The sequence below is a fragment of the Ochotona princeps genome, chromosome 21 (genome assembly GCF_030435755.1).
Source record: "Ochotona princeps isolate mOchPri1 chromosome 21, mOchPri1.hap1, whole genome shotgun sequence".
NCBI lineage: Eukaryota > Metazoa > Chordata > Mammalia > Lagomorpha > Ochotonidae > Ochotona > Ochotona princeps.
The window spans coordinates 25,965,555-25,978,857 of record NC_080852.1 but is presented as its reverse complement, the minus strand read 5'-3'; the positions used below and the strand labels follow the sequence as shown (position 1 = coordinate 25,978,857).

General features: G+C 58.4%; 2 protein-coding genes across 4 annotated transcripts; both read right to left on the bottom strand.

Annotated features, from left to right (window-relative positions):
• Nucleotides 1-1,115: 1,115 nt before the first annotated feature.
• On the bottom strand, nt 1,116-3,919 carry TUSC2 (tumor suppressor 2, mitochondrial calcium regulator). Of its 2 annotated transcripts, none has more exons than XM_058678908.1 (3): nt 3,621-3,919; nt 2,436-2,556; nt 1,116-1,391 (listed from the first exon to the last, which is right to left on the bottom strand). In XM_058678908.1, exons 1-3 carry the CDS (start codon nt 3,770-3,772, stop codon nt 1,311-1,313), a joined length of 354 nt encoding a protein of 117 aa, XP_058534891.1. In that variant the 5' UTR covers nt 3,773-3,919; the 3' UTR covers nt 1,116-1,310. The 2 variants fall into 2 exon arrangements, with proteins under 2 accessions (XP_058534891.1, XP_004581550.1); XM_004581493.2 differs by having other exon boundaries at nt 1,116-2,306; nt 3,621-3,916.
• Nucleotides 3,920-4,563: 644 nt separating this feature from the next.
• On the bottom strand, nt 4,564-13,249 carry RASSF1 (Ras association domain family member 1). Of its 2 annotated transcripts, none has more exons than XM_058678506.1 (6): nt 12,815-13,249; nt 10,981-11,114; nt 7,137-7,220; nt 6,687-6,984; nt 6,343-6,458; nt 4,564-5,409 (listed from the first exon to the last, which is right to left on the bottom strand). In XM_058678506.1, exons 1-6 carry the CDS (start codon nt 13,062-13,064, stop codon nt 5,263-5,265), a joined length of 1,029 nt encoding a protein of 342 aa, XP_058534489.1. In that variant the 5' UTR covers nt 13,065-13,249; the 3' UTR covers nt 4,564-5,262. The 2 variants fall into 2 exon arrangements, with proteins under 2 accessions (XP_058534489.1, XP_058534490.1); XM_058678507.1 differs by lacking the exons at nt 10,981-11,114; nt 12,815-13,249 and adding exons at nt 9,053-9,064; nt 10,349-10,890 and having other exon boundaries at nt 7,137-7,229.
• Nucleotides 13,250-13,303: the final 54 nt, after the last annotated feature.

Sequence of the window (13,303 nt, the reverse complement as noted above, 5' to 3'; positions counted from 1 at the left end):
GTCCTGCTGAGCTGGCTTCTGAAGCAACTGAGTCTTGGAAGCCCCAAGGGTGGGGACCCCTGGGAAAATAAAGGCAGCCTGGGCCAGACTGTTCCAGGGCAGGGACACTTCCTGAGGCGGTCAGCAGGAAGGAAGTGCGCAAAGCCCAGCAGGAGGTGGCGGGGAAGCACTGCCCTGCTTGCCATTGTTTCCAGCACTGGTGTCAGCTAGAATGGTGCAGGGAGTTCCCCCAGCTGGGACCTTGGCGGTGGGAGAGCCCATGCCATCTAGCACAGGAGAGCCCTACCCCTTGCATAGCCAGTGTGGATGACAGTGGAGGATGACAGGGCCTTGGTCTGGGGTCAGTTGGAGTGGGGGAAGGGACTTTACAGGACAGCAAGTCCTGGTTTCTCCCCAGGGTGTTGTTTCTGCTCAGGACCTGACAAACTGCTGAGAGGGGAGCAGAAGCCATGTCCCTCAACTCACCCTCCCCATAGCTGGGAGCTGGGCCCATCAGGCCAAGCAGAGAACCGGCCTCAGGGGAGGCTGGGAGGACAGGCAGAAGGTCTGCAGGGTGTGGGTGGAAAGACAAGACACGGCAGAGGGTCCATGAAGAGATGGTGTTGGGAAAGGAGGTGTGCCTGCTGGAACAGAAGCGCCAGGTGCACTGTCACCGTGCCAAGGCCCTGGGGCAGGGCTGCAGAGCCCTGCTGAGTAGCACCCATCTGGCTGTTGTTCCTCATCAGCTGAGCCTCCGAAATTCAGGAGGGCCTGGGCTGCGATCTCACTTGAAGTCAGCCCGCAATGCTGAGAGCACAAAAACCATTCCAGAACTTTTATACTCTCCCTTTCCACGGGGGGGGGGGGGGGGAAGAGGGGTAGGGAGGGAAAGGTAAGTCCAGAGTGAATCTGGAATCAGAGGGCCTCACCACACAGAACACCATGGACCTGTGAGCAGGAGGGGGAGGAGGCCATGCTGAGGGAACCTGCAGGCCAAGTCCATGTGCCTACATGGCCACCTACTGGCCACAGCTGGGATGGCCACAGGCAGGGCTCAGGTTTAACCTTTGGACCAGAGTACTGAGGCCAGGGGACAGACAGCAAGTGTCCCAACCCCTGGGGACGACACTCTCAGATGCAGGATCTACAAATAATTTTATTGAAATTGAACAAATAACACAACAGTCTTCCTATGCTGGGTGCCACCCTCCCCAAGTCATTTCCCACAGTCTAAAAGCACAGGGCTTACACAAAAATTAAAAAAAAAAAAAATCTCCCTAGAGAGCAGGCTCTGCCCGGACATCATGCCCAATGAGACTATGTACAAACCTTCACATTTTCAGTATTTCTTTTCCGGCTTTCCCCTCCTTTCTGTCCCTCTCAAGGGGCTCCAGTACTTTCCCTTGCTGAGCCTGAAGAGGTGAGGACACAGGGGAGGCAGGGGTTACTCATAGCTCTTGTTCCAGACATCAGCCCTGGGGGTTTGTCCCTGACCACAGTGTGGAAACACAGCTCCCCCTCCCATGTAGAGATTAGAACACAGGGGTGGGCGCACCTCCCCATAGGCACAGGTGCCTACAGCCCCTCTTGACCCTGGCCTGCACTCTCTCAACTACTAGAGGTGAGAAAGAAAGGCCAGCAACTAGTTGCACAGGAAGGGTCAGTCCAGCCCTGGATGGAGGAGAAAGCTCCCCAGCCAGTCCCCATTCCTGTCAACAGCCAGCCACCTGTATGTCCAAGAAGGCCAGGAACAAACAGCAGGGAGGCAGGGCGAATCGGGCTGGTGCTGCCCCCAGCCCCGGTCCAACACAGGAGGAATCGAGGTAGCAAACGGCTGAAATGCTCCAACTAGGGGAGAGGGAAGTGAGGGGAAGGAAGTTCCCACTGGTGTAGCCCCCCAACAGCCCAGGGGCTGGAAGAAGGCAGATCTTGCTTGTAAAGTGCTGTAGCTTCTAACAGGGCTGGGCCCCAGGTCAGACAAGGAACCAGGCTCTCCCGACCAGTGGACGCCCAGCAGGGGAGGAGATGCTGGTACCTCTACGGTTAGCCTTTGGCAGCCAGCTGCTGCCACCACCTGTTCCACGCACAACAACCTGATGCCCCATCAACAGCAGAGGACAGCCCTGTTCAAGCCGAAGGTTCTGGGCCAACGGAGTTTATTCAGGGCTGTGGGCGCCAGCCTGGGCTCCTCAATGGAGTCTTCACCGGGAGCCTGGGGTCTCTTGCTGGGGCAGGGGTGCTGTGTCTGCTACCACCCGGGATCACACCTCATAGAGGACCACAGGGAAGTCCACGTGGATGCGAGGGGGATCCAGCTTCACGATGCCCTGCCATGGGGACAGAGGCCACTGAGGGTCAGCTCCACGGCGCTGTGCTGCTACAGCTCCTCCCTCTTCCCCACCCTCCCCCATCTGGGGTCACCTCCACACACCTGCCGCAGGCTCCCAGCCCCTCACCTGAGGAATTAGATTCTTATGTACCCGCCTCAGCTTGGCCCGCTTCTGTCCATTCTTGGTGACGATTGTCTCCTCGTAGAACTCGTGAGCCAGATCCCCGTCCTCATCGTAGAACATGGAGCTGGAAGCAGAATGGGGACAGGCTGGCCTGTAGCCCTGTGCCTGGTCATGGCCAACAACGCACAACACAGTGGAGGCCGCTCCCACAGTGACGAGGGAATCGAGACAGGATTGTCATACAGAGAAGTCTTTGCTCAGGGTTTACGGTTTATCCAGTGCCCCTCTGTGAAGCTGATCTCAAGAACAGAAGCCACACCAGAAACTCACTGGGCCCCCAAGGCTAGTTCTCATTACCGGGGCCATTAGCAAGTCCAGTCATTGCGGGATTAGGTCCTAGCCTCCAGATGGGACTTGGGGGAGTAAGTTAGGTGGGGGCCTGGGTCTGCTGGTGGCAGTTGCTGGCTCAGTGCTGGGGACTAGGCGAGGAGGGAGCGTAAAGCAGGCAAGACCGCTGTCTTGCACCCAGGAGGCTGGGGTAGCCAAAATGCCACTGGTGGGTCCCCCTGGCATCTACAGCCACATCCCCATCCCCACCACTGTCTGACTCCAGGAGACCCCTAGGGCTGGGCAAACTTGCTGGCCCTGTTGGGGCCTTAAGTGAAGCGGCAGGGGTAGGTCAGGGCTGTGGCAATGAAGAATAGAAACGGAAGGAGAGTCTTCTTTTCCCTTAACCCCCAACACAAACCCAGTCCTGTTTCCCCAAATATTGCTCTTAAGGTTCCAAAAAACTGTGGGAGGGAAGCAGTCGAAACAGAAGGTCATTCTCCCCTTGTAAGAATCAGGGGTTAGTGTTTGAGGCTGAGCGCCCTTCACTCGTACACAGCATTAGAAGGGATGCAACAAAGGGGTGCCGAAGTCTCACAGGGTTCTTAGTTTAGACGTGCGGAGGGACCCCACAAGAACAGACTCATGCCTACTTTCCACTAGAAAGCCCTTTCAGAACGGTCAGACCACCGGAGGCCACGGCCCGGCTTTGCCGACCCCTGGCACCGATGGGGCCCGAGAGAGGGGAGTCGTCCTGTCTCGGGTGCAGAATGCTGTGGCTGAGGACAGTCCCCCAGCGCAGGGCGCAAGGCGCACGGCGCCCCCGGCAGTCCCACCCCGGGGCAGAACCCACGCCCTTACCCGCGGCGCGTGAATACGAAGGGCGGCACGGTACGGCCTCGAGGCCGCACCAGGGCTTGCTCAGCACCCGCCGCCGCCGCCTCCGGGCCGCCGCCCCCCGCCGCCGAGGCGAAGGGCCATAGGCCCCGAGCTTTGGAGCCGGTGGCACCCATGTCAGGGCCGCCGACGCATACCGGACCCCGCGGCCGCCAGGCTCTCACAGTGCACAGGGAGCCACCATGCCCTGCCCAGCCGCCGCTCGCAGGTGCCTCCGCCGGCGCCGCCTTCCACAGGCTCGGCGGTCTCCACGGAAACTTCACTTCCGCTTCCGCAGGCTCCGCACGCTGCCCACTCTGATTGGCTACTGCTCCCGTCCGTCTGTGGATTAGCGCCCCGGACCCGCGGCCGGGGCTGGGGACCCCGGCATGCACTGCGATACCCCTGGGGGAGTGGGGCGGCCGCTTGGACGCTTCTGACGAACCCCTCCCTCACCCCCAGCTTGGACCCAGAGAACCTGCTCAGACATCAAACCCCCTGGAAGCACTCCCGGCTCATCCGGCTTTTCACCGTATTACTGTCAACACCACTGGTGCAGATGAGAGAAGCTCAGTCCAAGTACAGTTAAAAGAACTGGCCAGATGAGTCCTAAACTTCAAATGGAGCATTCCCTCCCATATTACAAGGGTGCCACAAGAGTTATTAGCAGCCATTTCCTTGGTGCCGTGTGCAGTTTCCTGGGGTCACACCAGCTCCTTCGTAACTTGGTCTGTGTTGGCCATGGCAGCTGCAACCAGTGTTTGGCCCTACACACCCAGAATGTTGAGTGACAGCTGAGATCACCTGCACCGCCACACACAAGGTCCCATAGACTTTTCTAAAGATGCCCTGAATTTGCCCATCACCCTTGGCAGCCACTGGCACCAGGAACACCAGGTGGCTATGGGCCCATAATGAGTCCACAATCAACACAAGGAATCTCAAATCTTTATTCAACCAATTCTCCCAGGCCCCAGGCCCTGACGGTGACTGTCACCCCCACCCCGTTCCCCACAGGAGGCATTAGCTGAGGCCACAACACAGTACTTACATTCACACACTTCATCAAGAACACCTGAAGGAGAGACCCTGCCTCTGACGGGCCCATGAGGTACAGTCCTGGCCCAGTGCCCGTATGCCCAGCCCCTGGTGTGGGGCATCTCCCTGTGGCAGCATATAGTCGGTATGCCCTGTCCTCAGGCTGGGAGACCAATCAGAGGGTCCCATAGCGGGAAACTCTGCTCTTCTTGGATACCTGCCTTACTCTGAACCCCGCATCCCTGGGTCTGTGGGGGCTCTCGTGAGACTCCATAATAACTGTGCCCACAGAGAAAGGCCCTCAGGCCAGCGAACATGACCTTGTTCTGCCCACAGGGTCCCCCACATTCATCTCTGAGACATACACGGAGGAGACATCTGTCAGCTCCACCCCTGCCGCAATGCTGGGCAGCCCTGGCTGGCCACACCCGCTGATGGACACGGGGGCCAGCTCCTCCGCGGCTGCTCTGGCCTGTCCTTCTGCCGGGGAGGGCCTCCACCGCACTCACTCCTCGGGCCGTGAGCCCTGCCGCACTCACACAGCACACTCTGGGCGCTGCCTGCTCTCCTGCTGCCCAGGGGTGGCAGGTCACCCCAGGGGACAGGCGTGCAGGGCCTCCTGGATCTTCTGCCGGCAGTACGAGTACTTCTGCAGGATCTGGCGCAGGTGCTCCTCCTCCTCCCGCTGCAGGATGCGTAAGAAGTTGTGGAGCTCAGGCATGCTGAAGGCGTCCCACTGCAGGGGGCAGAAAGGAACAGGCTGGAGCAGCTGCCACCAAGCCAGCAGACTCCCTTTGGGAAAGACCAGGTCATGAGGGACATGCCTAACTGAATCAGGTCTTCTGTCATGAGGCTCTCACAGCGCACTAGGAGCCACCATGAACTGCATGGGGATCTACATAAATCCTATAAAGTAGTCACCTCATTGCCAAGCTAGTTGCTTTTGTCATCTGTGGGTACACTGTACCCGACTCCATCCTGTCTCGCTTCACAGGCCCAATACTTCAGAGCCAGAAAGCTTCCGGGTAAAGTCTTTTTTTTTTTTTTTTTTTTTAAAGATTTATTCATTCTACTACAGCCAGATATACACGGAGGAGGAGAGACAGAGAGGAACATCCTCCGTCCGATGATTCACTCCCCAAGTGAGCCGCAACGGGTCGGTGCGCGCCGATCCGAAGCCGGGAACCTGGAACCTCCTCCGGGTCTCCCACGCGGGTGCAGTGTCCCAATGCACTGGGCCGTCCTCAACTGCTTTCCCAGGTCACAAGCAGGGAGCTAGACAGGAAGTGGAGCTGCCAGGACCAGAACTGGCACCCATATGGGATCCCGGGGCTTTCAAGGCGAGGACCCCAGCCGCTAGGCCACGCCGCCGGGCCCCCGGGTAAAGTCTTAATGCCTGAAGGGATGGATGTGGATGGGCATACACGTGGGCAGGCAGGCAGTGGTGCGGCTGGGCTGATGCTGGGTACCACATGCACTGCCAGAGGATTTTCCAACCAAGAAAGAGCCGAGACAGCTCTCTGGCTCCTCAGGCTAAGCACAGCTGGTCTGGAAACACTTCAGCCACTCCCGGAGAAAGGGTCAATTCCTCCGCCAAGCCTTTTACATGGCTGTGGCCCTCTGCCCCGTCCAGGAGCGAGCAGTAAACGAAGCAGGGCTGAGTACTCACATTCACCTCCCCGGAGTCGTTTTCCTTCAGGACGAAGCTCAAGGCCTTCTCGCTGGGACCCGCAAGTAGCCGAAGCTGCAGGGGCAGCTCCTCATCTGACAGCTTCCGCAAGTACACTGAAGATCAGGCCAGGAGGGAGGAAGAAGAGGAGAGGAGGAGCTGCCTTGGCAGGTAAGTGCGCGCGCACGTGCGCACACACACACGAGTATTCCCAAAGTTCAGGAAAAAAACTGCATGTATTTCTAAAATTGTTTGCATCAGAATAAACTTAGCTTTGAATTCTATTTTCCATGAACTTTTGAAGTCCCCTCCCATTTCCTTACTCAGTGGGGTAGCAAGCAAACCTTGGCCGTGACGCTCAGCTCTCTCAAAAAGAGCAAACTTCCGGGGGTCATCCACCACCAGGAACTTGCGGAGCAGGGCCTCAATGACCTCGCGGGCCCGCGTGTGCGACAGCACATGCAGGTGTTTGACCGCATCCTTGGGCAGGTAAAAGGAGGTGCGGCGCTTCACGGCTGTGCTCCGGCTTGGGCCCCGGCGGGCATCCTGCAGGGAGGGGGGCTTCCTGCTGGAGGGCACTGAGACGGGGCGCGCCAGCTTCAGTTGCACCTTGATGAAGCCGGTGTAGGAGCCGTCCTTGTTCTATAGAGGGAGAGATGACACTCTGAGAAGGCTAGACTGGGAATGCAAAGTGACTGTCTGAGACCACCATGCCTGGGACCCTCCCTCTGGGCATCAGGTGCCCAGCTGATTTCCTGCTCTCCTCATAGCCCCTTCGTGAGCACTCAACTCACCAGGCTCATGAAGAGGTTGCTGTTGATCTGGCCATTGTACTCCTTTATCTTCTGCTCAATCTCAGCCTGAGAAAGACTCGGTGTCTCCACGTCCTGGAAAAATAAGGCTGGGATGTGTGTTCGGCCTCGCGGCTGAGATGCCTGCTATGTTCCCAATCCCAGCTTCCCGCTAAATGCAGGCCCTGCAAGGCAGTGGGTGATGACTTGCCACCCACATGGGAGATCCGGGTTGAGTTCAGGTTGTAGTGTGGTCCAGAGAATGGGGAGTGAATCAACGGATAAGTGATCTCTCTCTCTCAAAAAAAAAAAAGCTAGGCCAGCAGGTACATAGGACCCAAGGGAAACAGGAAGCCTATGGAGGTGGCGGATGAACACGGATACCCAGAAGACAGCATCCCTACATCTGTCACTGCTCCCGATTCTGATTCTGCACACAAGCGCAGATGGCAAAGGCAGTCAGCTGGCTTCTCTCCAGCACTGCGTGGCCCTCAGGAGACGGCTGAAGCAGGAGCAGCTGAAGGCCAGGAGCCAAGGAAAGAGGAGGGAGTATGTGCTTGTTTTTTCAGGTTGGTTTATTTTTATTTGAAAGACAATATCTTAAAAATTCATCTATTTTTATTAGAAAGGCTGATTTACAGAAAGATCCTGCATCTGCTGGTTCGCTACCCAAATGGCCACAACAACTGGAGCTGAGCCGATAAGAAGCCAGGAGCTTTTTTCCCCAAGTCTCCCATGCTGGTGCAAGGTCCCACGGTTATGTGTTATCCTCAGCTGCTTTCCCAGGCCACAAGCAGGGAGCTAGATGGGAAATGGGGCAGCTGGGACATGAACTGGTGCCCACATGGGAACTTGGAAGTGGAGGATTAACCAACTGAACCATTGCGCCAGGCCCTGAAATGCAGATTTACAGAGAGCACAGACAGAGACAACGGTCTTCTATCTCTGCTAGTTTACTCCCCAAATGGCCATAACAGTTGCAGATGGGCCAATCTCAAGCCAGAGGCCTTTTTTGGGTCTCCCATGTGGATGCAGGCGCCCAAGGATTTGAACTATTTTCTGTTTTCCCAGGCCACAAGCAGGGAGCTGGATCAAAGTGGAACAACCAGGACACAAACTGGCACCTGGATGAAAGTTGGTGTTGCAGGTGGAGAGTTAGCCTGCTAAGTCACCTTACCAGCCCCAGGAGGGATTCTGACCCTAACCTCCATTGCAAAGCCTAACCCCAGTGCTGCAGTAGGGCTGTGTCAGATTTGTTCTGGACGTGGCAGCCTGTTTTTTTCCATTGTTTCTTAGCAAAGGGCCATGAGCTACTGTAGAGCAGGAGGTATGGGGACTGAACAAGCTACTAGTCCAGCAGTCCCACCGTCAGCTCCAGCAACACTTCTGGGTGGGGTGCTTGGGGCCAGACCTCAGGTATCATACAGTGCTGCACAAAAGGCAGTACCAGGCCTGGTGCAAGCCCACTACAGGTACAGATTCCTAGGCAAGCCCACCCCGCAGACACCAAGCAGGTGGGTTTCCCTGCTGCCCCAGCTGTGGGGAGGGTAGCAACTCCCCAAATCAGTCCCCTCCTCTTCCAGGAACTAGCTCCTGGCCAGAAGGGTAAAATATGGGTCTGGACGGCTGGGACTGTGAACCAAGTACTACAACGAAATTCCCTCGGCCTCAGTGCATCAGTTTTCCTTCCTGTTCCTGTCAGACCCGCCCAGTGGGGATGGGAGTGTTGCAGCCCCAGCTGAGATCACCACTGCCCAATGCTTCGTCCTGGAGGAATTCCTGATCCAATGCCAGCACGTTCAGTCAGCTCAGGACCTTCCGCCCTCTGCAAACTGGAGCCCTGCAAGCTACTTAACTGAGAACAACGTTCCTTTCCGGTTTCCCAAGTTGCCTGTGTCCCCAGGGATGCTCAGCAGGACCACAGGATCTCCCTTCTCCTGTGCCTTGGCGGCCTACAGTGACTGAGGGACTCATTTTATACCTAAGCCAGCACTTCCTATTCTCCTTTTCCACTGGAGAGCATCTTGTGGGTTTCCACCTTTCCATAACAAAAAAATGGTTCTGGCTGAGTACACACCCAAAATTTTGTCCCTGGGGCTGGCATTGTGGCACTGTAGGCTAAGCCACCTTCAATGCCAGCTTCCTATATGTGCACTGGTTTGGATCCCAGCAGGTCCACTTTTGATCCAGCTGTCTGCTACTGCTCCTGGGAAAGCAGAGGAAGGCGGCCCAAATCTTTGGGGGCCCTGCACTCACCTGGGAGACCTAGATAGGGTTTTCAAGGCTCCTGGCCCAATTTTAGCCATCATGGCCATTTGGGGAATGCACCCAGATCTCTCTGTAACTCTCTTAAACAAAACAAATACCTTGCACATAAGCTCTGGGTAGAGATTTTGGGGTACTGAACATCACCTGCTTCCAAACACTTTGAAAAACTCCTTCTAAAACATCACCCACAATTCTATTTGCCTGACTCAATTTCCACTCCACTGCTGGCTAGGAATACTCCATGGTCCCACGCACTTCTTCTGGGGGCCATAACAGCCCCCAGTACAGGGGCCTCTTATATAAAGGAGATATCCATGAGCCTCCAAGATGCTCAGCTGCCCCTGTGAGTCAGTCACTCATATCTTACACCTGTCTTTTGGACATTTCTGTAGCCCTCCGGTCTCTCCTGCCCACCTCCAGGGAGTGAAGTGTTCCTAAACGCTCAAAGACACCGAGTCCTAATCCCCGTTCTTCAGGGTCCCCTGGGGACTGGGAACAGAGTCGGGGTCGGCAAGAGCTGGGCGCTGGGCTACTGAGAGACCGGACTTCCCTTCCTCAGCCTCTTCTTCCCCAGGAACACCCTCCTCAATTCCCGGAGAGGGCGTCTTCCCTCCTACTTCCTCCCCGAGTTGCCCCAGGGAGCACCCTTCTCCCCGCAAAAGACAAAAAAGCAACAACAACAAAAAAACCACCGCGGCATCAAGGTACTAGTCTACACCGCGCGCGCGGACAGTTTCTGAGTCAGAGGCGGGTCCTGCCGGTCTGTCCCAAGGCACAGAGCTGCTTCTCCTGGTTCAACCGGTCCGTGACGGGGAGCAGGGGACGCCTCGGCAGCCAGTACCGGGGCGCTGGAATTAACTTTTTACCCGGAGCCGCCGGCCGGGGGAGGGTCGGCGTTCCGGGCGGCCGCCCCCCCTCGCCCGCCTCCAGCACTCCCGGCCCCCCACCTGGTCCCGGCGCGGCCTGCGCGCCAGCGAGGTGCGCGCCGTGAAGTACTGCTCGAGCTCCGAGTCCGAGTCTTCCTGGCTGCAGTAGCCACTGCTGGTCGTGCTGCTCCAGGTCATCTCGAAGGAGGGAGTCTCCGCCTCGCCCATGGCCGCGCCCGCCCGCTACCCCTGTCCCGCGCGTCGCTAGCCTCCAACCTCCACCTAGGGAGCCTGCGTGCGCGGCCGCGTGGGTCGGAGTGCGCTTGCGTCGCCACCCGCAACCGTTAAAGACTGAAACGCAGACGGCCGGGACCTCGCTCTCGTCTCATTGGGGGAGCAACGCGGAGGGGCGGCGGCGCACACACGTACACGTCACCTCCTTGCATGACCTCACCGCCCAGGCAGCTCGCCGCAGCTCCGCCTCCCACGGAGAACGTGGCGCGGGCGGTGTGCGCATGTGCGTCAGTGCCGCCTCGGGCGGGACCGGAAGGCGGCCGTGGGGAGTGGCGGCGGGTGCATCTGCGGTTCTCCCGGCGCAGCTCGGCGGCGAGACCCCGGAATACGGCTCGCGCGCGGGGTCCGACTCCGCGGGCATCCTTCCCCTGCAGTCCGTGCCGCCGGACACTCGGCTGTTAGGGCACTTCTCCCGCCACATCCCGGCCCCCCGACCCGGCGCTCACCACGTTGGTGTCCCGCTCCGGCGCGGGTTCCCAGCCCAGGTCCCGGGGCCCGCAGCAGTCCAAGCACACGAGTGCGCGGCAACGGTAGTGGCAGGTGAACTTGCAGTCTGCAGAAGAGGGCCGGCGGTGAGGCCGAGGTGCTCTAGCCCCGGAAGGCCCCGCGGCAGACCCTGGGGGCCCGTTACAGCCGGGGGTCTTAACAGGACTGATTCCTACTCTTTGCTGCAGACGTGCCACAGTGTGGAATCCCCGGAGCTGGAGGACAGGCGTTTGCAAAACTCCAGGGAAAGTGGGCTGTACAGGCCTAGCAGAGTTCCTTCTCACTCATTTACTCCGAAGGGGAAACCTTTTAACCTCAGATACTGGTCTACCCAAAAAAGCGGCCTTCACAGTCTCCCCTACCCCACCTCCCCCCAGGGTGGGCTTGTTTCTCCCTGCGGGAAACTGCCTGGGCTAGGACCGCTTGCAGGGGTCACTTTGTACTAATCTTCTACTCCCCTGCAGGTTCCTTAGCTGGCTCTGCCCGAACTCCCAGGTTCTAACGGTGAGGTTGGGGCCTGGATCTGGAATGCTGCCCCGGATCCAAGGTCCAGCACCACCTTCCCTCTGGGGTAGGGGGGAGGTCAAGTCCAGCAAGCCAGTACTTTCACTTGGATGTCCCACAGGCGTTGGAGATGACCCTGGCAATATTTAACTACTCAGCATCTCCTCTCCTCCCCTGAGCTAGGGTCCCCCCCCACCACCACCAGAGGCTGTTTTCAGCCTAAACCCCAAATGCATGCTGAGTCCTTCTCTTCTCTCTACACATCCAATTTGTTCTGTTTCTCATCCCTGCCGCCACTCAGTGGAGTGTCCTCTTCCTTGTCATGTTTTACATCCTGTTAGTCCCACCCCCCTCCACAGCGCCTGACTTCACAGGTGCACCTGTGTGGCTGAGTGGCTCTCCCTCTGGCACACACGTGGGCCTGAGGTCCAACCCCTAAGTGTCTCCGTGGACCACAGCAGTGCTTGTCTATCCAGGCAGCACATTGGCTCGAGCTGGAAATTCTGTTTTTATTTTGATTACTGGATGCCTGGGGCCTACTTGTGGGCACTGATCCCTGCACAGGGGGTCGCTGGGCTGTGGAAGGTTCCTGGCGTGACTGTGATCAAGGCACAGAGCCTGGGAGAGAGCAGCCCCTCTGGAGATTCCCAGGAGGGCAAAAGGGAGGCGGCGGGTGTGTGTGTGTGTGTGTGTCAATGTGTAACGTGTGGTCCACTTCCACCTGGCTCAGTTGGCTTGAAACAGGTGTCTGCTAAAGATGGACTGTGGTATCCAGGCTTGCCTGTAACCAGGGGGTCCACTCGGGGCTCTCACAGTATCTGGTCCCAGGGGGGCATGCCCCTGTCTAGAGTTAGGGGGACTTCCCTTCACACCAGTGGTTTTAGAGGGGGACAGTGTTTCAGTGAGTGAGTCCCTGGGAAGACAGGCCTGGGAGCAGGGCTTAGAGGGCAGTAGGTACAAGCCCTTTCTCCAGAAGGACCAGAGGGCATGAAAGATGGTGTTCCCTCTCAACACCTGTTACCCACAGGCAGTCACCTTTGCCCCACCATTCCCAGCCTTGTGTGTGGTGCCACAAGGGATACACCACTTCCCACCCTCCCCACCTAACCCTAGGAGAAGGGTTCCTGGGACCAGTCCCCGCCAACCCCCTCCATCCAGCCTGTACTGGCGCAAGTGGCTGTTCCTGGCAGCCCATCCCTTGGTGCCCATTCCACTGTGGCTGGTGCGTGCAAGGTTGGGGGAGGTGGGGGGGCCTTTACTCACGCGTGCATTGCAAGCCCTTACGCACGACACCCCAGATGAAGTCACCGCAGAGGTCGCACCACGTGTGTGTGGCTGGGCCTGCGGGCTGGAAGCGGTGGCCGCGGCCGGGGACCAGCTGCCTTGCAGTGTTGCGCGCCGTGACAGGCGCGATGCGTAGTGCATTGGCACGCTCCAGTCGGGTGCGGCCCGGACCGGCGTGGCCGGCGGGTGCCAATTCCCGCAGCTCAATGAGTTCAGGTTCCGCCGACATGGTTCAGTCCCAGACCGGGGCTTGGGCCCGGCCCTGGGCTCTAGTGATCCTGGGGAGGGCGGGCGGGGCTACAGGGTGGGCTGGGACTTTGGGCGCCGCCCCTAGGATCGAGACTGGGCGGCGGGAAAAAGTCTGAGAAGTGCAGTGCGCTGCAAAGCCGGGCTGGGGGACTGTGCTAGTGACCAGCAGGCGGGGCGGGGCCGGGCAGGGGCGGGGGACTCTGTCAACTAACTTCTGCC

Coding starts and splice junctions, on each gene's coding strand:
- TUSC2 (XM_058678908.1), bottom strand. CDS start 3,772: ATGGGTGCCACCGGCTCCAAAGCTCGGGGCCTATGGCCCTTCGCCTCG. Junction 2,557..3,620: donor TTCGTATTCACGCGCCGCGG/GTAAGGGCGTGG, acceptor TTCTGCTTCCAG/CTCCATGTTCTACGATGAGG. Junction 1,392..2,435: donor ATAAGAATCTAATTCCTCAG/GTGAGGGGCTGG, acceptor TCACCTCTTCAG/GCTCAGCAAGGGAAAGTACT.
- RASSF1 (XM_058678506.1), bottom strand. CDS start 13,064: ATGTCGGCGGAACCTGAACTCATTGAGCTGCGGGAATTGGCACCCGCC. Junction 6,985..7,136: donor GCAACCTCTTCATGAGCCTG/GTGAGTTGAGTG, acceptor CTCCCTCTATAG/AACAAGGACGGCTCCTACAC. Junction 5,410..6,342: donor ACGACTCCGGGGAGGTGAAT/GTGAGTACTCAG, acceptor TGCCCCCTGCAG/TGGGACGCCTTCAGCATGCC.